Source organism: Chrysemys picta, chromosome 17 (assembly GCF_011386835.1).
Source record: "Chrysemys picta bellii isolate R12L10 chromosome 17, ASM1138683v2, whole genome shotgun sequence".
In the NCBI taxonomy this organism is placed as follows: domain Eukaryota; kingdom Metazoa; phylum Chordata; order Testudines; family Emydidae; genus Chrysemys; species Chrysemys picta.
Window position 1 is genome coordinate 698,142 of NC_088807.1, and position 22,339 is coordinate 720,480.

The 22,339-nt window shown below is 61.7% G+C and overlaps 3 protein-coding genes across 3 annotated transcripts; all 3 read right to left on the reverse strand.

The window, feature by feature from the left end:
- Nucleotides 1-2,555: 2,555 nt before the first annotated feature.
- On the reverse strand, nucleotides 2,556-10,621 carry LOC101947905 (C5a anaphylatoxin chemotactic receptor 1-like). Its single transcript, XM_065570675.1, is given in 9 exon segments — nucleotides 2,556-2,997; nucleotides 3,000-3,197; nucleotides 3,200-3,283; nucleotides 3,286-3,498; nucleotides 3,501-3,749; nucleotides 3,752-3,916; nucleotides 4,661-4,841; nucleotides 7,302-7,354; nucleotides 10,492-10,621. Coding segments are annotated over 8 exon segments (1,245 nt in total). The 5' UTR covers nucleotides 7,338-7,354; nucleotides 10,492-10,621; the 3' UTR covers nucleotides 2,556-2,878.
- C5AR1 (complement C5a receptor 1) lies at nucleotides 9,188-20,257 on the reverse strand. The gene is made up of 2 exons (XM_005311130.4): nucleotides 15,415-20,257; nucleotides 9,188-13,492 (listed from the first exon to the last, which is right to left on the reverse strand). Exon 2 carries the CDS (start codon nucleotides 13,470-13,472, stop codon nucleotides 12,399-12,401), a length of 1,074 nt encoding a protein of 357 aa, XP_005311187.2. The 5' UTR covers nucleotides 13,473-13,492; nucleotides 15,415-20,257; the 3' UTR covers nucleotides 9,188-12,398.
- A 366-nt stretch (nucleotides 20,258-20,623) lies between these two features.
- INAFM1 (InaF motif containing 1) lies at nucleotides 20,624-21,727 on the reverse strand. The gene has a single exon (XM_005311134.4). It carries the CDS (start codon nucleotides 21,593-21,595, stop codon nucleotides 21,173-21,175), a length of 423 nt encoding a protein of 140 aa, XP_005311191.2. The 5' UTR covers nucleotides 21,596-21,727; the 3' UTR covers nucleotides 20,624-21,172.
- Nucleotides 21,728-22,339: the final 612 nt, after the last annotated feature.

A 22,339-nucleotide genomic window follows, 5' to 3' on the forward strand; every position in this document is an offset into this window, starting at 1 on the left:
GGCCCCCCGAACCCCCTGCTATCCCTCCGCCCTCCATTCCCCTATGGGCCCCCCCAACCCCCCCTGCTATCCTTCCCCCTCCATTCCCCTATGGGCCCCCCCAACCCCCCCTGCTATCCTTCCCCCCTCCATTCTCTTATGGGCCCCCCCCAAACCCTCTGCTATCCCTCCGCCCTCCATTCCCCTATGGGCCCCCCCAACTCCCCTGCTATCCTTCCCCCCTCCATTCCCCTATGGGCCCCCCCAACTCCCCTGCTATCCTTCCCCCCTCCATTCCCCTATGGGCCCCCCAACCCCCCTGCTATCCTTCCCCCCTCCATTCCCCTATGGGCCCCCCCAACCCCCCTGCTATCCTTCCCCCCTCCATTCCCCTATGGGCCCCCCGACCCGTGTCCCCAGACCCCCCTCCCCCGCCCCGTGTACCCCAGACCCCCCTGCACCCCCCCCACTAGCTCTGTGCCCCCCCGCGCCCCCCCCACGTGCCCCCCCGGCCCGCTCTCTCACCGCTCCGGCCCGCCCGGGCCTCGCAGGCCGCAGCCACCGGGAAGCGCCGCCTCCGGCCCCGGTCCCGCCCCGTGTCCTTCCCGCAGCGGCCGCCGGGGGCCGCCCCAGCCCGGCCCGAGCCCCGGTGCACCCCCCCCCCCCCCTCTGCATTGGGGGACTCGGGGATCCCCTCCTGGCCGGGGCCGGTGCACCCCCCCCCCTGCATTGGGGGGCTCGGGGATCCCTTCCCGGCCGGGGCCGGTGCACCCCCCCACGCTGCATTGGGGAGCTCGGGGATCCCCTCCCGGGGCACACACACCCCCGCTGCATTGGGGGGCTCGGGGATCCCCTCCCAGCCGGGGCCGGTACACCCCCCACGCTGCATTGGGGAGCTCGGGGATCCCCTCCCGTGGCACACACACACACGCTGCATTGGGGGGCTTGGGGATCCCCTCCGGCCGGGGCCAGTGCACCCCCCCCCCCGCTGCATTGGGGGGCTCGGAGATCCCCTCCCGGCCGGGGCCGGTACACCCCCCACGCTGCATTGGGGAGCTCGGGGATCCCCTCCTGGGGCACACACACACACACACGCTGCATTGGGGGGCTCGGGGATCCCCTCCCAGCCGGGGCCGGTACACCCCCCACGCTGCATTGGGGAGCTCGGGGATCCCTCCTGGGGCACACCCCCCCGCCGCTGCATTGGGGGGCTCGGGGATCCCTCCCGGCCGGGGCCGGTGCACCCCCCCCGCTGCATTGGAGGGCTTGGGGATCCCCTCCCGGCCGGGGCCGGTGCACCCCCCCGCTGCATTGGGGGGCTCGGGGATCCCCTCCCGGCCGGGGCCAGTGCACCCCCCCCCCGATGCATTGGGGGGCTCGGGGATCCCCTCCCGGGGCACACATACACCCGCTGCATTGGGGGGCTTGGGGATCCCCTCCCTGCCGGGGCCAGTGCACCCCCCCCGCTGCATTGGGGGGGCTCGGGGATCCCCTCCCGGCCGGGGCCAGGTACAGCCCCCCACGCTGCATTGGGGGGCTCAGGGATCCCCTCCCTGCAGGAGACCAGTGCACCCCCCCCGCCCATCAGGGCTGCAGGGCACAGAGCTGGGGGGAGGGGGCTGTAGGGTTCTGGGGTCCCACTGCCCCCGGGACAGAGGCACCTTCATCCGCCTGCAGCCGAGCGCCCGGCTTTGCTTCCAGCTTCCAACCGGAGTCACACTCCCCCTGAGAGCCGAGGCTTTAGGGCAGGGGCCTGAGGGCCACATCGGGTTTCTGAAATTGTATGAAGGCCCAGTTAGGGGAGGCTGTGCCTCCCCAAACAGCCAGGCGTGGTCCAGCCCCCGCCCCCTATCTGACCCCCCCTGCTTCTCGCGCCCTGGGACAGCCCCCCGGGACTCCTGCCCCATCCAACCCCCCCGTTCCCTGTCCCCTGACGGCCCCCCTGGGACCCCTGCCCCATCCACCACTCCCTGTTCCCTGACCACCCCCGGAACCCCCGCTCCTGACTGCCCCCTGCCGCCCCATCCAATCCCCCCTCTCCTTCCTGACTGCCCCCCGGGGACCCCTGCCCCATTCAACCCTGTTCCCCGCCCTCTGACCGCCCCCATCCACCCCCTCTGAACTCCCCTGCCCTCTGTCCAACACCCCCGCCCCTGCTCCCTGCCCCCTTACCGCGCTGCCTGGAGCACTGGTGGCTGGTGGTGCTACCGCCGCGCCGCCCAGAGCACCAGGACAGGCAGCTGAGCCGCCCGGCATCAGCCACGCCACCACGTAGCACAGAGACCGGGGTCAGGCCAGGCTCTGCAGCTGCGCTGCCCCAGGAGCTCACAGCCCCACCGCCCAGAGCATCGCGCCGACAGCACGGTGAGCTGAAGCTGTGGGGCAGGGGGAACAGCAGGGGAGGGGCCGGGGCCAGCCTCCCAGGCCAGGAGCTCAGAGGCCAGGCAGGAGGGTCCCGCGGGCCTGTAGTTTGCCCACCTCTGCTGGGCAGGGATCGGGGCCGGGCACACGCAGCCCTATGCTCCGGCTCCGACAGGCCAGCCAAGGAAGGGGCAGGAGAGGGATCGCCACAAGGCTGTGATTTATGGATGATCTGTATTGCAGCGGGGCCGTACACACGCAGAACAGAGACAGTCCCTGCCCCCAGAGCTTCCAGTCGGAGCAGTTCAGTGGTAATACGGAGCTAGCCCCTTCGCTGAGGGGCTGCAGGATGCCCCCTCCAGCCGACTCTGCAGAGACTCCTTCAGCGACCATGCAAGGCACAGATGTGGTACCCACAGGGCACGGCATCTCAGCATCCCACAGTGCACAGCAGCCGGGGTGAGAGCATCTCGCCTGCTCAGTCCAGTCCAGTCCCCTGCTCTCCTTGTCCCGCCCGAGCTGGGGGACCCCCATGGACCTAAACCTGCCCGCTGCTCGTGGAGGTGAGCTGACCCTGGGCCTCATCCCCTAGGTCTGCCTCCTCCTCCTGGAGGATGTCAGCCAGGCGGCTTTGCAGGAAGCCCCGGCTCATCCCACGTAGATGATGGGGTTGAGGCAGCTGTTGACGTAGGCCAGGCTGACGACGAGGGGCTGGGTGGCATCTGCCAGCTTGTACAGACGGGCGCTGGGGGCGTGGGCGGCCAGGATCAGCCCCACCACGTGGTAGGGCAGCCAGCAGGCAAAGAAGCCGACAATCACTACCAGCACGACCACCGTGGGCCTGTGCCATCGGACAAGCAGCTACCCTGGACACGGGCCAGGACCAGGCCGTAGCAGGTGGCGATCACCACGAAGGGGACCAGGAAGCCGGCGGCGAAGCGGAGGAAGCGACGGACACCTCAACGGCGGTCTGGTAACTGGACACTTGAGCGTACTCCAGGACACACATCACTTTGTCTGAGAACGCTTCGGCGTGCGTCTTCCGGAAGATGAAGGTTGGGAGGGTCATGAGCAGAGCCAGGAGCCAGGCTGCCCCACTCACGCTCCAGGCCACCCGGGTCGTGCGGTGGTTCTGGCACCAGATGGGCCTGGTCACAGGGCGCAGCGGTCCACGCTGATGGCCGTCAGGAGCAGGACGCTGGCAAACATGTTCAGGATGATGAGGGATGGGAGCAGCTTGCAGGCGAAGTCACCCAGCTCCCAGCGGTTGCCGCGGGCCACGGGCACGGCCAGGAATGGCAGCGCCAGGCAGCACAGTAGGTCGGCCACCGCCAGGTTGAGGAACCAGACGGTGTTCACCGTGCGCTTCATCCCGTAGCCGATCACCCAGATGACAGCCGCATTCCCAGCACGCCCAGCAGGAAGACGAGGGAGTAGAGAACCAGAGACGCCCACAGGACTGGGGTCAGCTGCAGATCCGTCGTGTGGAAGACAGGCGCAGTGAAGTTAGAGTACGAGTCAAGATCGTAGTAATCATACAACTCGGTGACGTTCATTCTGCCGCAGGATCCGCCCCCTGAAAACCAAATTCGGGTTGAATAAAATTCTCTCCCTTTTCTGCTCTGAAATGGCACCATCCTCCCAAGGCCCGATGCTCGCTACAGGAGCCAGCCAGGCCTGGATGTATCAGTGCATAGACCTGGCGACGGGGGACGGAGGGGTCCCCGGTAGGCACCGCAGCTCCTTCCCGTGCTGGTGTCGCACCCCCAGAGGCTGGTCCCACGCGTGGAGGAGCCGTGAGAGCCCGACAAGGCCACGTGAATGATTTCACCAACCAGCCCCCGGCTCAGCAATTCCAGGCCCCGTGATTTCTCTGTGGGTTAGAGACACCCAGAGCCGCAGCCGGGACTCCTGCCTGCTGGATAAAATCCCCCCACACCATGTACATGCCGCAGCCACATCCCGGCCGGGGGCGACCCTGCTGCAGGAGTCTCTGCCCACGGCCCATGTGGGTGCAGTAATGCCCCCCCCTTTCTGTGGCGCTCCAAGGATTAATTCCTGCCACCTTGGGCGCTGCCTTGCATGGGACGGGGCCCTGCCCTGACGTCACCCTGGCCTGCAGCGGTGGGGGAGTGACTAACGCAGTCAGTCACACTCAGCGCGCCCAGCTGAGACTGGGGCCCCGGTTGTGCCAGGGGCTGCACACAGAGTGAGAGACAGGCTCTGCCCCAAAGAGCCGGCAATGCAAACGGACAGAATAGGGCTCGTTCTCCCCACACGGCAGCCGGGGGCCGAGGCCTGGAGAGGTGGAGTTACTCACCCCAGGTCGCAGTGGGCGTCGGTGGCAGAGCTGTGCGTTGGAGCCAGGTCTCCTGAGTCCCAGCCCGGTGCCTTCCCCACTGGCTCACCCGCCTCTGCCGGGGCTTCGGCTCCAAGCTGTCCCCACCCAGGCGCGGGACGGCCACTGCTGCGCTCCGTGGATGGGAGTCGTCGCTGCTTCCCTGCCGGCATAAAGGGAAACCTCAGCCCAGGGCACCGAAGGGTTAACAGGACCCCCTGCCCCGCATGCCCCTCCCTGAAGAGACCCAGGCCTAGCTGGAGCTGTCCCTGCGGTTTGCTTTGCATCACCCAGAGCATTGGGCAATGGGGCCTGGCTGCCGGGAGGAGGAAGCTAAGTTCCAGAGAATGGGGAAGCTGGGAATTCTGCAACGCAGCAGAACGGGCCGGACGCGCGGCCGGGAGGGGCTGCAGGGGCTCTGGCCAGATGCCGGGCATCAGGGTGGGTGATGGCATTCTGGGCTCTTCCCTGTGTTTGCCACGCAGTCCCGGCCCGGGGCTCCCCCTGTCAATGCCCCAGCCCAGGCAGGGCGGAGGCGAGCGCAGGCTGTCGGGGCTGGGGTAGAGGGGGTCACTCACTCAGCTGTCACACACGTGAACAAGGCGTGTCACGGACACAGCCGCAGACGGTGCCGGGGATGGTTCCGAGCTGCCGGCCGGACTCCGGCAGTGAATCCTTTATTAGCCCTTTCTACTCAGAGTCTGTTTATGAAGCAGGGCCCACCGCACGGACCCGCACCAGTCCCCACCGCACCAGGGCCCACCGCACGGACCTGCACCAGATGGCACAGAGAGAAGCAAACAAACTAGCACCAGCCTTTGAGTCCCGCCCCCCAGGAGCAGGGTGTGGGTCACTGCCGGCTGCTCCTCAGAGCAGGGCTGCCGGGGGCCCTGTCAAAATGCGCTGGTGAGAGACTCCCACTCAGTGCCTGGCCGCTCTGCAGCATCACAGCCGGGGCTGGAGCGGGATCTTCCCACCCCCAACACCGACCAAGAGCCCAGGTCCCCCAGAGGGAGGAGGGGGCTTTAGCGGTGCTCGCAGAGGCCTGACAAATTCACAATGCCCAGCATCGAGGGCGTGGCCAGCCTGGACCAGCCCAGGGTCCCTCTAGCCCAGTCTTCAATAGAGGCCATTGCCCACTGCTACAGAGACGGTGATGGGATAACGTGCCCTCCACCTCGCCCCTGCCCGGTGAGGGGTCAGCTCCGGCCCCGAAGCAGGGGGACTGGGAGCCCTCCACAGAGCGGAGATGGGGGCCACTTCCCCAGGGGCTGGTGTGCTAAGAACTCCACCCAGAACCACTGCAACAGCCCGCAGCCTCTTGCACAAGCCCCGACATTTCTGCATTTCTAACTCCTACAGCTCCCCCCCACCCCACACACCCCCACAGCTGAGTATGAACTGGGACAGCTGCCACCCTGGGCAGGGGTGCGGGGGCCGATTGCGTCAGCAGCTGCCGGTTTGCTTAGGGCAGCAAGAACATTCCCCAGCTGTCCTGTGACCAGCCTCCAAATAAACACCAGAAACGAGAACTGGGGTTAGTGTCTGGCTACTGCCCTGGGGGGTGGGGGAGAGGCCTGGGCACAACTGCCAAACGCACCCCCTGTGACGAACTGGGACTGTTCTTACTGTGGTCTGTGAATGCTGACAGGGGAGTGTGGCTAGGATAGTCTGCATTGGGGGGTGGGAGACTGACCGAGGGAGAATACCTGAGCATGTAACATGAGAACCCAGGAAGGGGTTAGAGGCCAGGTGACACCTTGGCCCGGGAAACTGAACAAAGGCTGTGGGAGGGGTCGCTGAAGGCAGATTTTCAGAAGCTGGCTGGTGATGTGGCTGGGAGGCAGACAGGGCTCTGACCTCCCAAGGGGGCTGGGGTGCCCTGGGACCCCAAGATAGACCTAACTGAGGGGGGTCCTGTTGTCTGTGCCTGCAAGACCTGTCTTGGACTGTATTCCTGTCGTCTAAATAAACCTTCTGCTTTACTGGCTGGCTGAGAGTCATGGTGAATCGTAGGAAGCCAGGGGTGCAGGGCCCTGAGTCCCCCATACTCCATGACAACTGGTGGGAGTGGTGGGATCTACTGCACCCCGTGGACAGCGCTTCCTGCAGTAAGTGACTGGGGAGAAGTAAAATGAAGGGGGATTGACGGATACCAGGCGTGCTGAAGAGTCAGAGAGAGACGGTTATCACCCCTGAGAGGTGGTGACCTCGAGAAGGGCTGGCACACTAGGGGTCTCCCTGGGAACTGTGGGGAGCTGTGAGCACACAGGCCGGTGAGTGGCCAGCAGGAAGATGTATGCCAAGCGGCTTAAGAGCGACCTGGTGGAGCTGTGCAAGCAGAGGGGGCTGCACAGTGGGAGGCTCACCAAAGAACAGCTCATTGCCCGGCTGGAGGCGGAAGATCGCGCGAATGAACTGATCCCTGTGTCTCAGGGAAGCAGCCTGGCAAATGCAGCGCAGGCACCAGTGTCTGTCCCAGCTGGGAGTGGTCAGCCGGCTGCTGAGGGCTTCCCGAGACCCCTCCTTCCTATGCCTAGGGGAAGGGTGGGGAGGAGCCCAGCAAATACCGAGGGCGCCGTGACCCCCCCGGCCAGCAGGGGATCCTCCCGGCGAAGCTCACCGGCCAGCAGAGGATCCTCCCGGCGACGTTCGGCATCCGTGGAGCGAAATTGGCTGGAATGGGAGAAAGAGCTAAAACTGAGAGAGCTGGAGGATCGTGAACAACAGAGACAGCATGAAGAGAGACAGAGACAGCATGAACTGGAGGACCATGAGAAACAGAGGCATCATGAACTGGAGTTGGTGAGGCTGAGGGGCCGCGAGACCCCGGCTGCGGTGAGTGAGTGGGGACCCAGGACTGCACGGAGCTTTGATAAGTGCATCCTGGTCCCACGCAAGGAGGGGGAGGACATGGATGACTTCCTGGATGCCTTTGAGACGGCCTGCGAGCTGCACCAGGTTGATCCTGTGGACAGACTCCGGGTTCTCACCCCCTTACTGGACCCCAAAGCCGTGGCCTTGTACCGCCAACTGGAAGAGGCGGAGAAAGGGGACTACAAACTATTCAAAAAGGCCCTGCTACGTGAGTTTGGGCTGACTCCCGAGATGTACCGGGAAAGGTTCCGGACCCCTGAGATCTCATATCTGCAACTAGCCGTCCGCATGGAAGGATACGCCAGCAAGTGGGCAGATGGGGCCCAGACGAAGGAGGACCTGGTTAAACTGCTGGTACTGGAGCAACTGTATGAGCGGTGCCCATCCGACCTGAGGCTGTGGTTGGTGGACAGAAAGCCAGAGAACCTGCGACATGCAGGCCGGTTGGCCGATGAGTTTGTAAAGAGCCGGTCAGGGGATAACAGGGAGGAGTCCCAAAGGAACAGTGCCACCACAACGCAGAGAGAGAGTCACCATGGGACCTCCCAGTGGGAAAATATGGAAAACCCCCATCAAAGGGGAACATCCGGCGTCAGGACCATCCGACCCACTCGAGGGGACCCATGGGACATGGGCTGCTATCACTGTGGCCAGAGAGGCCACATATGGGCCCAGTGCCCCAGGCTCAGAGACAGACTGAGCAGACCGAACCCACAGGGGGTTGACTGGGTAGAGACCCAGCCGGGCGAGAGGCAGCATTCCCAGGGAAGGGGGGCTGGCAGAGTACCACCTGCTAAGGAGGGAGGAGAGCTCCAGGCCAGCTCCTCTGGGGGGCTGGATGCTCCAGACTCAGGGGTTTTGGTTTATACGGTAGGCGCGGGGCTGTCCCTCCGGAGAGAGTACCTTGTTCCCCTGGAGGTGGATGGGAGGAAGGTCAATGGATACTGGGATACGGGCGCAGAGGTGACGCTGGCCCAGCCCGAGGTGGTGGCCCCAGATCAGGTGGTGCCCAACACCTACCTGACCCTGACGGGGGTGGGCGGGACACCAGTCAAAGTGCCCGTGGCGAGGGTACACCTGAAGTGGGGGCCAAGGAGGGCCCCGGGGAAACTGAACAAAGGCTGTGGGAGGGGTCGCAGAAGGGAGAGTTTCAGGAGCTGGCTGGTGAGATGGCTGGGAGGCAGACGGGGCTCTGACCTCCCAAGGGGGCTGGGGTGCCCTGGGACCCCAAGATGGACCTAACTGAGGGGGTCCTGTTGTCTGTGCCTGCAAGACCTGTCTTGGACTGTATTCCTGTCATCCAAATAAACCTTCTGCTTTACTGGCTGGCTGAGAGTCATGGTGAATCGCAGGAAGCCGGGGGTGCAGGGCCCTGAGTCCCACATACTCTGTGACACACACACCCCCCTCGAGGATCCTGCTGACCCCAGGGTCAGGTGTGTAACCAAATCAGCCACCTTTCAGCTGGGCTCTGGATTTGTTAGCGGTGGGGGCAGGGGCCTGTCCTTTACAGTCCCTAAGACAACGGGGGCTGGGATAGGATTGGGGCCTTTAGGTGCGACCATAATTCACAGGTTTCAGAGTAGCAGCCGTGTTAGTCTGTATCCGCAAAAAGAACAGGAGTACTTGTGGCACCTTCAAGACTAACAAATTTATTTGAGCATAAGCTTTCGTGGGCTACAGCCCACTTCATCGGATGCATAGAATGGAACATACATAATTCACAGACTCACTGGAGATGTTTCTGCTTGCACCCTCCTGGCCAGCGTGTGCTGCCCCTGCCCCTGCCGCTCCCTCGCTTGTGGACATCGAAAAGCCCCCAGCACCCAGCGGCTGGGCTCCTTGGATCGTGACCCCCCTGCACCGGCCCGGATCTGACCGCGGGATCAGAGTCCTGGGGCCAGGGAATGTCACGCTCCGCGTCCGCTGGGAAGCACCCGGCTCGGTGTGCTTCAGGGCCAGGGACTGAGGCAGAGGGAAGCCCCTCACCCTCCGCTCATCAGACCCCACCAGGCACCCAGCCTGTGGCGCCTTTCAGACACGCTGCTTTCATGGCCTGCCCCCGCCCCATGTCTCCGCATGCAGCTGTCCCTAGCTACGTCCCACGGCAGACGCCCAGGAAAACACCAGAGGTGATGAGCTCAGCTAGGAACAGGGCTTCTGCTTTTCAGTTTTTAACCCTGAAGCACCAGCCCAACATCCCGACACAAACTCCAACGCAGCGACAAAGAGGCACGTTTATTCACTGAACACGGGGAGCAGTTACTCGGGTCTCCCGGGAGCAGCACCGTGCACTGGGGGGGCAGGAATCCGAAGGACCCCCCCACTGTGTGGTGCATGAATTGGTCCGCACAGGGGACCCTGGCAAAGAGAGACCTCTGGACAATGTGTGCAGAACCAGCGCCCCGAGAAGCCCAGCCTTGTGGACAGCGCCATAAACTGCTAAATGTAACATACACCCCAACCCTCCCTTCAGGGCGTGGCAGCCCCATTCCCAGCCCCTCGGGTGCCTTGTCCCCCGGCCCTGACAAATAAACAGGTGGCTTCATGCCCCCCCGGATGCCCCACACTCATCGTCACAGCAAGAGTCAAGGAGAGACCCGGCAGCAGCCACGTCTGTGTTTATGGCAAACCTGGAAACACCCCCAGGATCACATTGGCGCTGACCCAGTGGGCGACGGAGGGGCCTCGCCCAGGGTAAGCAGAGCCGCGTACAGGCTAATGGAGGAAGGCGGAGCGCCAAGGAGCAAGCCACAGAGCCACTGTTTATCTGCCAGGGCAGGGGGACCTCAGCCCAGGGCCGAGGGGGCGCCGCAGGGACCGGGGCTGCCAGGCCCGGAGGGAGCAATGCACAATCACACGGGGCTGGAGGGAGGGTCATGGTGAGACCTCCTGGGGGGTTCCGGGACCACGGATCAGGGCAGGACTCACGCTACCTCTGCCCAGCCAGTCCCAGCTGCTCCAGAGGCCGGTGTGCAGGGACGAGACTCGAGGGGTGACGGAGCTGGAGCCGAGCCCCGACAAGGGATGGCCGCTGTCTGTGGACGTCGCGGGATGAAGCTGTTGGTTCAGTTCAATCGGTGTCTGGCCGCACAAACCAGCAGGAAGGACGCAGGACAGCTCAAGATAAGCCACTGTTCAGCAAATGCCTGAGTGCTGGTAGGAGATAGCGCCAGGCCAGCCCGAGGCCTGTGCACGCCCGCGAGCAAAGGGACTCAAGCGTTTGTAACGAGCGTCTCCTGGGAGGGGCTGTTTGGGGAGCCAGGGTGACATGCAGGAGCCGCTGGGGCAACTGAAGATGCCGGCCCTGTCTAGATCCCCATCGCAGAATGGTTTTAGGTAGGAGAGAAATGGTCGCAGACTGTTTTTAAAACCCTTTTCCCCTTTAAATGCTTTGTTCCTATGGTTAAAACAAACAATACTTTGGCTTGCTGGGCACCGGCTCCCAGAGGGAAGCCCAGAGGTGCCAGGACTCACTCAGACCCCCTGGGTCAGCACAGGGTGCTGTGTCCCAGGCCTGGGCCTGGCAGAGGTGCACTCAGACCTGTCACCTCCTGGGAAGTCTCTCCCTGGCCCAGTCAGTCGGGCTGGCTCGTGCCCTGGAGCAGGAGGGTGATTTCCTGCCAGTCGTCCTCCCCCATGACACAAAACCCAAACCACCAACATTTCCGGGATGGTGCCTCTGCAGGGTGCTGGGGGGGTGGGGCAGGGCGGGGGCGGTTGGCTCCAAAAACCTAATCCCCAAAATCCCAGCCCTAAAAGGGGGAAGTTACAGAAAATTCCGAGACTCTGGCAACAGGGGTGGGAGGCTAGAAACTCTCCCGTAATCTTCCCCTGGTGGATGTTGCTTGCTGCAGCTTGCACGGGGGTGCTTGCATGGATGCCCATGGGCGCCTGGCTCTCAGGTGCTCGGCCGCACCCATGCAGAGTGCGTGCCCAAACGCTGCCCCGTTCCGACCTGTGCTTCACACCCTGGGCTGGTGCCGACGACTGCATAAGGGACAGGGAGAGTCACACCCTGCGGCCCTGGGTCTCCGTAAGCACCATGCTAGGGAAGGTGGGTCTCTGTCGCCCTCTTGTGGCTGATTTGACTAAGAGGGTAACAGGCTACTACTGCTGCCTGGCAGAGGAGTTACCCCCGTAGCTTGGGAGAGAGGAACCCAGGCCGAGGGCCACCAGCTCCAGCCTGGCTCTTGGATTGGCAAGCACCCAATGCAGGGCTCCTGCCTGGGACAGCTGCAGAGCTGAGGGTGAGACTCCATACGCCACATCTCTATAGTTAGCCTCCTGGAGGCAGGTTCTCTCTCAGAGGACCCCAGCCAGAGAGGAGACCCCACTGCATGGAGGTCTCCAACCACAGAGAGGACCCGAGCCAGAGAGGAGACCCACCCAGAGTGTGGCCTGTAGCCATGGAGATGTGGTTGTAGAGCGATTCCGGGTGTTGCTCCAGTCATGTCTCTATGGCAGAGGGGTTGTTGCGGGTGGGGTCAGACTCGGGGGAAGGGATGGAGAAGTAATTTGGAGCAGGGGGACATGGGGAACTGGAGATTGGAGGGAATCAAGGCAGGAGCTGGGAGGGTAGGAAGGGGAGTGAGGCACCAAAGGGTTGGATGATGGGGAAATTGGAGAATGAGAGCATGACTATTCAGATATGCAAATGTAGAGGTGGCACTATGTGCATTAAATCACCATCTGCCCCACCCCACAGCATGCAGGGCCTGGGGGGGCGCAGGGGCGGTGGCCGCACCCCAGGGTAACGACAGTGAGTGAAGGGGAGGCAGCCGTCACCTGACATGTCACAAGCCCGGCTCACGGTGGGGCTGCCAGGGGCCCGTTCCCCACCTCACACCCCGATGCTCCGGTCCTCCATCGTGGACTTGGTCTCCTGAGTGAATCTGGTCTTCTTCCTGCTGTCACCCACGGAGAGCGAATCCTCGCTCAGCACGTTGCGGAGGATGGTCTTCAGCGAGCGCTGGAACCGGTCTTTGAAGTCCTGGCCCATGATGACGTAGATGACGGGGTTGAGGCAGCTGTTGACGTAGGCCAGACCCACAGTCAGGGGGTCGGACTCAGAGGCACCTTTGAACAGGCTCGTTCTGGACTTGTTGGTGGCCAGGATCAGCCCCACCACGTGGTAGGGGAGCCAGCACACGAAGAAGCCGACGATCACCACAAGAATGACCTTAATGGTCTTGCGCGAGCGAGTGAAACGGCTCCTGTGGACGCGGGCCAGGACCAGGCCGTAGCAGGTGGCGATCACCACGAAGGGGACCAGGAAGCCGGCGGCGAAGCGGAAGGAAGCGACGGACACCTCAACGGCGGTCTGGTAACTGGACACTTGAGCGTACTCCAGGACACACGTCACTTTGTCTGAGAACGCTTCGGCGTGCGTCTTCCGGAAGATGAAGGTTGGGAGGGTCATGAGCAGAGCCAGGAGCCAGGCTGCCCCACTCACGCTCCAGGCCACCCAGGTCGTGCGGTGGTTCTGGCACCAGATGGGCCTGGTCACCAGGGCGCAGCGGTCCACGCTGATGGCCATCAGGAGCAGGACACTGGCAAACATGTTCAGGATGATGAGGGATGGGAGCAGCTTGCAGGCGAAGTCACCCAGCTCCCAGCGGTTGCTGCGGGCCACGGGCACGGCCAGGAACGGCAGCGCCAGGCAGCACAGTAGGTCGGCCACCGCCAGGTTGAGGAACCAGACGGTGTTCACTGTGCGCTTCATCCTGAAGCCCGTCACCCAGATGACAGCCGCGTTCCCCGGCACGCCCAGCAGGAAGACAAGGGAATAGAGAACCAGAGCTGCCCACAGGATGGGGGTCAGCCGGAAAGGCTGCGGATCCGGCGTTTCGAAGATGGGCGCAGTGAAGTCAGGGTACGAGTAAGGATCGTAGTCAGACAAGTTGGTGACGTTCATTCTGCAGCAGGGTCTGTATCCTGTAAACAAACAATAAAATACAAAGGCTAGTCACGTCCTGCTACTCTGCGGGAATGGCACCGTAACCGCATAGTTGTATTAAAACACAGATCCAGATTGGCCTGTGGAACTCAGCGACATAAGATCTCTGTGAGGCCAGGAGCTTAGCGGCATTTTTAAAAAAGAACTGAACATTTGTACTCATGGGACCGCCTGGCGTCCCGCTGGGAAGGACTCAGGAAGTGTGGCTGGGATCTAAACTGACTGACAGGCGTTGTGGGGGGGACCTTTCCCTGCGGATGGGCTGCTCCCCCTTGGGAGCTGGGCTGAGGCCCCCAGCGCCTTTCGCACAGGCCAGCGAATGCCCATTGGAGGCTAAGGACCTGGGCCCGAGCGTCTCCGCGCTCTGCTCCCAGGCTGCCCAGTTGCAGGACGACTCTGCATTGTGAAGCCAGTTGCCCAATGTCGCATCCTTCCCATGATGAAAGAGGAAAGCCGTGTAATTGGGGCAGGAAGGAAAAAGCAACTGCTATTTATAAAGCACTCTCTCCGGGCGAGAGCCCTGAGCCGGGAGGCATGGGCAGCAATGCCTACAGGACTGGGCGTTCGGTGAAAACCCCCGTCCGATTGGTGCAGGTTGCTGCGCTGAGCTGGGCCCCACGTGGATAGCAGTAAGGGCCTGAGCTCGGCATCTCCCCCTGCTTTAGGCTGGTGACAAGAATAATGTGATCGTGCAACAGCAGAACCTCAGATTCACGGATTCTCTCCCCAGCGCGGGGAGGGGAGGGGAGTGGGTCAGAGCAGGGGGCTGGGAGCCAGGACTCCTGGGGTCTATTCCCAGCTCTGGGAGGGGAGCGGGAGCTATTGGCTACCCAGGGGCTGCTGGGAGCCAGGACTCCTGGGGTCTATTCCCAGCTCTGGGAGGGCAGTGGAGTCTAGTGGCCAGAGCAGGTGATGGTGCGTCAGCACGTACAGTTACTAATGAAGCTAAATGTGCAGAAATGAGGTTCTTTAGCCCAAGGCAGATGGCAGCTCCAATGCTGCGGAGTTTCTAGCCACAGAACAATCCAATTTCCCAAAGGCAGCGTTTCGTAAACACAGGAGCCCTTCTGCCAGGGCTCGAAGCAGGCTGGGTGGTCATAACTATTGGGGGACAGACAGCTCAGGGCGTGGGGGTGCCCTGGCACCAGACACGTATCGGAGCTAATTGGCAGAGCAGTGTGGTTGTACACCGATCCAACCAGGCTGGGTTAAACGCAGATCAAGCCCCTAGCTGCCAAAAACAGTGACTTAAACTATTTTAACTGAACTAGAGAACGGAACCGGGAAAAAATCCCTGGTGCAGGGGAAGTCTCAAGCCTGGTGCACACAGGAACGTGTGACCGGTTCCACCAGTCGAGTTACACGGGGGTAAGCCGCCGAGGGGCATTGAGTCCAGTATCAGAGCGGCTTTTTCCGGTTAGCTCCAACTCCTTCCCAAGCAACCTCAACTACACTGAAAGCCACTGCTCTGATGCGGAATAAGTGTGTCTACACGGGGGTGACCCCAGTATAACTGCACCACTTTACATTCATACCAAAAAGCTCACTCGTGTAGAGGCAGGCCAAGCCTTGTTTTACGGCAGTGACGAGTTGCCCATTAGAGAAGAGCGGGCGCGGGTGCCAGGAATTGAGCTGTCAGCATCAAACGGAACAGGCTTGCCACACCACGGACCAACCCCGAGACCGTTCCAACATCTCACATGCTGACCCACAGCCTATCTAAAGCTCCACCCCAAATGCAGCCATCGCGACAGGCAAATCTTGACCTGGGACACGACTGGTCTGGTGTGGGGTGATTTGTGGGCAGACTATCAGAGCGAGCCCAGGGGACCGGGATGGGGGGGGGGGAAAGCAAATGATCTAGGAGCTCCAGCCCAGAGCCAGCACTTAACCGTCTCACCTGGATTCTGATAGACACCCTCCTTTGATCCGGCCACTTTCAGCAACGCCCCGAGCAGCTTAACAACAAGCTTCGAGGCCAAACCAGTCTATCCATAGCAACTTGTGCCTGTCTGGGAGAATGACAATGCCAGAGAGGCTGGACAGGAGCTGCCCGCAAAGTGCAGGCAGGAAGACATCGGCATTTGCCCCATGGGCTCGGCTGTTCCCCGCTGGAAGGCCCCACCACGCCCCCGAGAAGAGATGGCTCCGGGCCCGCGGCGCAGAGCTAAGCAAGCACTCACCCCGTGTGCCCAGACCCCACAGGCTACGTCCGTGCTTCAGGCGATTTTCGCAAGTGCGGACAGGCAACGAAGGCTGAGGTTTTATAATGCCGCAAACAGGAAGTTCCAGGGCTCTGCAGAGAAATTGCCTAGTTCAGCCCTTAGGAGCAAGGAGAGGGGTCAGAGGCGGGGTGGCGGCCCAGAAAGGAACCTGGCTGTGGTGGAGGCTTCCACCCCCATTCCTGGAGCTCTGGGTTTGATTCCCAGTGCTGCCACCCTCACCTAAACCCCTCGGGGCCCCGTTCTCTGTCCCCCCAGCACTTCATGCAGGCGTTTACACCCGTGAAATGCCCCCCAGGTCAGGACAGCTACACTCTCCCGTGGGGTAAATGACGGTGCAAGGTACGTTCTCAGCTCCCTGTCTGGTCTCCGGACCGGTGCAAACACACACCTGCTCAGGACGGAGGCGGTGATGGCAGAGGGCCCCTGCGCAGGCAGACGAGTCGGGCACAGGAGATCTCAAAGGGGCTGTTTGGAACAGAATTGCATCCTGGGGAGATTAACTCAGCCAGCCAAGGGGGTGAGGTTTTGGCTCACATGAGCCTTCTTCCCCAGCGGCTCAGAGCCACTGAGCCATGGTGGGACACCTGTCTGCTGCCAGCAGCCACGTCGCTGCAGATAGCCTGGGCAGCTGGGGCCGGGGAGAGTCTCCTCTCGCAAAAAACTCATCTCAGCCTCCTTCCTGCTGCAGCACCAGGGTGGGTGAGTGCCCCGCTCCCACGCCAGGCTGTGAGCTCCTTGCCATGGGGCCTCCCAGCTGTCTGCATCTTGGGCGCTACCCACAGAACCCAAACCCCCCTGGTGCACCTCGGCCCTGCCCCTGAGGGACCCTTTAGGGGGGCTCCATCCCAGGGCCCATTCAGACTTCTCCTCTGCTGAGGCTGCAGCAAGGGGGGTAGCTACGGGACGGGGGGTAGGAACCAGCCCTACCTCCATCTCCTTCCACCCAGGAGAGAGGGAAGCAGAGGGATCTCAGGCTGTAGCCCCCTCCCGGAGCTGGGGCAGGAACACGGGATCCCTCTGGGGTAACTCCCTGCAGCCCTCCCAGCTGAGAGGCCTTTGCTAGCTGCGGGGGGTGGGGCGGGGGCCCACTTCAGGCCTGATTCTGCCTCTGCGTTCCTACTTGAGAAACTCCACGATTGCACCTGTGTGAGTGAAAACGGGCACCTGGGCCGTCTCTTCATTAGTCACCTGGGGTCCCACCTCCCCTCCACCCCTCTGGGACCCAGGACTCCGGGGGTCTAGCCCTGGTGCTAGACAGGGGAGCTAGTGGTTTAGAGCAGCAGGGGCTAGTGGTCAGAGCAACAGGGCTCCCGGGTTCTGTTCCCTGCGGCTCTGCACCCTGATGGAGCCCCATATTCCTCCCGCTGGCCATGCCAGTAGCTCTGCGAAAGGCAACGTGGGGGACACACCCCAGCTCTGGCACAAGGATGCAGGGGGAGCAGACAGAATCTCACCCCTAAACCCTTTGACTATGTCCTGTAGAGGAGCTGCTGCCCACAAAGTGCAGGCAGGAAGACATCGGCATTTGCCCCGTGGGCTCGGCTGTTCCCCGCTGGAAGGCTCCACCATGCCCCCGAGAAGAGATGGCTCCAGGCCTGCAGTGTAGCGCTGAAGAATGAAATTGTGTTTTCCATATTGTATCTAAAACTCCATTTTGAAATGCTTAGTCCATTTTGCAAAACCTGCTGTAACCTTATTAACTTAGTTCAGATGTGTGAGTGAGGGATGCATGGATAATGGGATCAACCTCCAGCCCCAGCCTGTCCCCATAAGGTAAAGTGCAAACACCAAGGGCTGAAGAGGCAGACAACAGCCCTGATAAAGTGAGAAGAGTCCACCCTAAAAGAAAAGAACAAAGGTGCCACTGAAACAAGATCAAAGCCAGGTCCGAGGCTGACGGTCACATCTGCAATTGACGGGTGATCCATCACACCGAACCCAGAGGCAGCGCGACACAGCAAGACCCATAGACTCTTGTTCAAACTAAAGCCTACAAAAAGGATGGGTGAGGTGGAAGACTTTGGGTAACATTCTGCTGCCAACATCAAAGGGCATCGGTGTGCGCCTGACAGAGACGGGCTCTTCCGCGTGCCCGGCTTTCCTGGCCAGTTACCACCACGAACTACGAACCCAAGCTGCGAAATCAAGCTACGGGAACAGCGGCGCAGAGCTAAGCAAGCACTCACCCCGTGTGCCCCGACCCCGCAGGCTGTGTCCGTGCTGCAGGCGATTTCCCAAGCGCCAATGGGCAGCGAAGGCTGAGGTTTTATAATGCCGCAAACAGGAAGCTCCAGGGCTCTGCGGGCGAATTGCCAGTTCAGCCCTTAGGAGCAGGGAGAGGGGTCAGAGGTGGGCTCGGGCCCGTCTGCTCCGATGTGGAACCAAGAATGGAGAGAGGAGAGTAAGCAGAATCCTGATTCTGACTTGTTGGTAGGCATTGATATGTCCCTGTAAATCGAGTCCAGTCTCTGGGTGGTGGATCTAAAAGCAAGAATGCAGGAGAGTGTCCGGGTAGATGCTCAGAGCCCAGAGGGGCTGCAGTTGGTGGACACACCCAGCCAGCCACGGGATTCTTTAAGCAGGGAGGTTCAGATCTCAACCCTCTAGGAGAAAGGTGAAGGGGAAAAGACCTGAGCCTGCTGATGGGGAGAGTGAGTCAACTCTAAGAAGGGAAATGAAATTTTGCGGTATGCACAATGATGAGAATTTGAAAACTAGTGTCAGTGTTGATGCAAATTACCAGTCTGACAAGGGAGGGGGAAATTTGCCTATAGTTGTTGGCACAGAAGATACACCAGGTCGGAGCTTATAAGGATAAACTACCTATTTTCAAGAACTCCTGGCAAGATCACAAAAGGTCCAATCCGCTATTGACCTAGTCAAATATTACCACGGGTTTGTAAGGGGATTCAGTAACATTGTTATTTCCATGATAAATCTTACCAAAAAAAAGCCTGTTCTAGTCAAACCTGATTTTGAGAAACCATTTCGGTTACACACTGATAATATTGATGTGAAACTGAAAAGTCTAATAATACTTGTGACGTTGCAGTCTATATGATTTTATGAAAATATGCTAATGAGTTAATATAATTTGTAACTGGGATATGCTTCATGCAAAAGGTCTCTTGTAAGGTATCATTACAAAGCTTATAATCTACTGAGTGTGGTCATCCTATTTGTATAAATGTACCACTCTTGTGTCTGAAACTAGGAATATGAAATATAACTCTGGAGCCCTATTGTGATTATGCAAAGTGTGGGCCATTAATGGTGCTTTGGAACCTTGATGGCTCCCATTGACTAGGACAATTGACTGTAGGTGGCTGTGTTTACCTGTAAGTCTTCCTGTATACGTGTGTGCTGGCAAGTGGGCAATGAAGTCTTACAGTGACATGAGATCATCTCACCTGAACTGGAATCCATCTTTAACCTGGTGCTTTTCCAGTGAGAAGGGGGTGGGTGGGAACCTAGAGGGACAAAGGATTCCCGCCTTATGCAAAAGATATATAAGTGGGTGGAACAGAGAATAGGGGGAGCCATCATGAGAAATCCCCTAGCTACCACCTGACCTGGAACAAGGGCTGTACCAGGGGAAAGGGTTGGGCCCAGACTAGGAAGGCGTCCAGTCTGTGATAGAAGCTTATTGGAACATCTCTGAGGGCGAGATTGTATCTGTATTCAGTTTTCTTACAGTATTAGGCTTAGACTTGCATGTTTTATTTTATTTTGCTTGGTAATTCACTTTGTTCTGTCTGTTATTACTTGGAACCACTTAAATCCTACTTTTTGTATTTAATAAAATCACCTTTTACTTATTAATTAATCCAGAGTATGTAATAATATCTGGGGGGGGCAAACAGCTGTGCGTATCTCTCTATCAGTGTTATAGAGGGTGAACAGTTTATGAGTTTACCCTGTATAAGCTTTATACAGGGTAAAACGGATTGATTTGGGGTTTGGACCCCATTGGGAGTTGGATATCTGAATGCTGGAGACAGGAGCACTTCTTAAGCTGTTTTCGGTTAAGTCTGCAGCTTGTGGGTGACGTGGTTCAGACTTGGACCTGTGTTGCAGCAGGCTAGCATGTCTGGCTCAAACAAGGCAAGGCACTGAAGTCCCAAACTGGCAGGGAAAACGGGCTCTGAGGTAGTCTAGGCACATCAGGTGGCAGTTCCCAATGGGGTTTCTGTGATCCAACCCGTCACAATACTGAATGAAAAATTCCTGTGATGCCTTCAGCGGTGCATAGGGACACCCCTTTCTGCATCAATTTTGCGTGGGGGGATGTGACGCTGTTTGGAATATGGGAGACTGGAGGATATCTGCTGACAGCCAGTCTGGATGCGACAACTCCCACAGCTGGGAATGGGCTAAAGTGACACGATCTCTCCCTCACCTTGCAACCCCCCCTACTCCCTGCAACCCCCACTCCTCACCCTGCTCCTCCAACCCCTCACCCTACTCCCTGCATCCCCCACCCCTCACTCTACTCCCTGCAACCCCCACCCTCACCTCCCAGTCCTCACCCTGCAACCCCCACCCCGCTCCCTGCTCCCTGCAACCCCCCTCACCCCCCTTGCTCCCTGCTCCTCCCACCCCTCACCCCGCTCCCTGAACCCCCCCACTCCCTGCAACCCCCCATCCTGCTCTCTGCAACCCCCACCCCTCACCCTGCTGCCCCCCACCTCCTGCTCCTCCCACCCCTCACCCTGCTCCCTGCAACCCCCCCCCCGCAACTCCCGGGCCCTGCTCCCTCCAACCCCCACCCCTCACCCTGCTCCCCGCATCCCTATGCTCCCTGCAAACCTCACCCCGCCCCCTGCTCCCATGCCCCCCCCCCGATGGGTAAGTTTGTGGCGTGAGGCGGGACAGAGGCTGGGGCAGGAGCAGTGACTGGTTTATTGGACAGACAGACGGAGAGGAGGATACAGGATTTGCTGAGCCCAAGGCCCGCAGCCCGGTGCCCCTGGGAGTCTGAGTTATGGCCTTGACACCCAAAGCACCCCAGGCTCCTGGCGCCAGCACACGGTGCCTTGGGGTCGGGGGGCGATGCTGCTAGGTTAGCCTGGTGCCCTCCGACCCTGGCACCGGCCAGCCCCCCGGGGCCTCCAGGCCCTTCTCCCGGCTCAGCCGGCCACGCGTGCCCCCCAGGCCTGGCGAGGTGACGGCTCCTGCGGGTCCGTCCTTGGCCGCCCCCTGAGGCTGTCCGGACTTTCCTGGGCGCCTCCCCGGCAGCAGGGGGGACCTGCCCCCCGCCCGCTCTGCGCTTTGGGGCTTTCACCGTCCGGTCCCCGCTGCGCGCCCCGAGCGATGCCTGCGGAGCCCTTCACGCCCAGGCCGCGGGCCCCGGCTCCGTCCTGCTCTCATCCCTCCTGGCCCGGCTCGGTCCCACGGGGGGAGCCCCCAGGGGCGGCTCCATCCTCCGGCGCCTCAGTGGGTCCCGTCGCGGCCTCGCCAGCCCGTGCGCCCCGCGGGGCCCTGCTGCCCGCTCCGCTCCTCCTGCGCGGCCCGCGGGCCGCCGCCCGGGGCCCCCTTCGCCGCCGCCTCCTGCAGCCCCGGCCCCGGCCCCGGCCCCGGCCCGCTGTGGTTGCAGAGCTGCGGGGCCCGCGGGCCGGGCTCGGTGCCGTTCTCCGCGCCGGGGCCCCGCGGCGCCCACACCAGCCCGTAGTAGATCACCAGCAGCAGCGCGGCCAGCGAGACGCAGAGGAAATAGGCGCAGACGGTGGCGACGCGCAGCCAGCGCGGGGGGGCCCGGCCGCCCCCCAGCAGCAGCTTCCCGCCCGCCCGCGGCCGATCCCCGGCGTAGCTGGGGGGCACCGGCTGCCCGGGCCCGTCTCCCTCCCGCTGCTTCATGCCGGCTGCGCCCAGGACGCACGGGGGAGGCTGGCACGGCCCGGGGCGCTCGGGAACCGCTTGTCCTGCCGGCCCCGCCCGAGCCCTGTCCGGTGTGGGCAGCCTCCCCCCCTCCCCTCCCACTCCCGCGCCAGGCCCGCCCCCCCTGCCAGACCCGCCCCCGCGCTGTGCCAGCCTCTCCGACCGGGACTGCCCCCTCCCCCCGCGGGCTCACCACCCCAGCCGGTCCCAGGAGACAGAACTCTGCTCCCTGCCCCCCCAAGGCTGTGAGGGTGGGGGTGTCTCAGGGCTTGGACCGCAGAGCCTGCCCCCCCCCCAGGTTAGTCGGAGACGGGGGGGCACATTTCCTATTCTCAGCCTTGAAGGAATCTCCCCCCCCCCCCCAGGCCTGGCTGCAGGGAAGAGAAGGGGGAAGAGACCTATGCAGCCCCCAGGACTAGGAAGCCCCCGCTAAGCTCTGGGGGCTGCACGGACCCTCTGCCACACACCCCTCCTGGCACAGGTACCGCCCTCCCACCCCCGGACAGGGAGCGTGGGCTGGAGAAGAGAGCGCTGCCCCTTGCCATTCCCTGCTCTGTGGTGCCTGGGGACCCTCACCCCCAATCCCATCCCTGACCAGTCAGCCCCTGCCACCCGCAGCTTCGCCCCTGCCACCCTTCCAGCCCCGTCCACACGGGCGCACAGTAACCTGGTCTCCACGCATTAGTGCTAAGGCCAAGATGTACTCAGAGGTCTTTTGGGTAA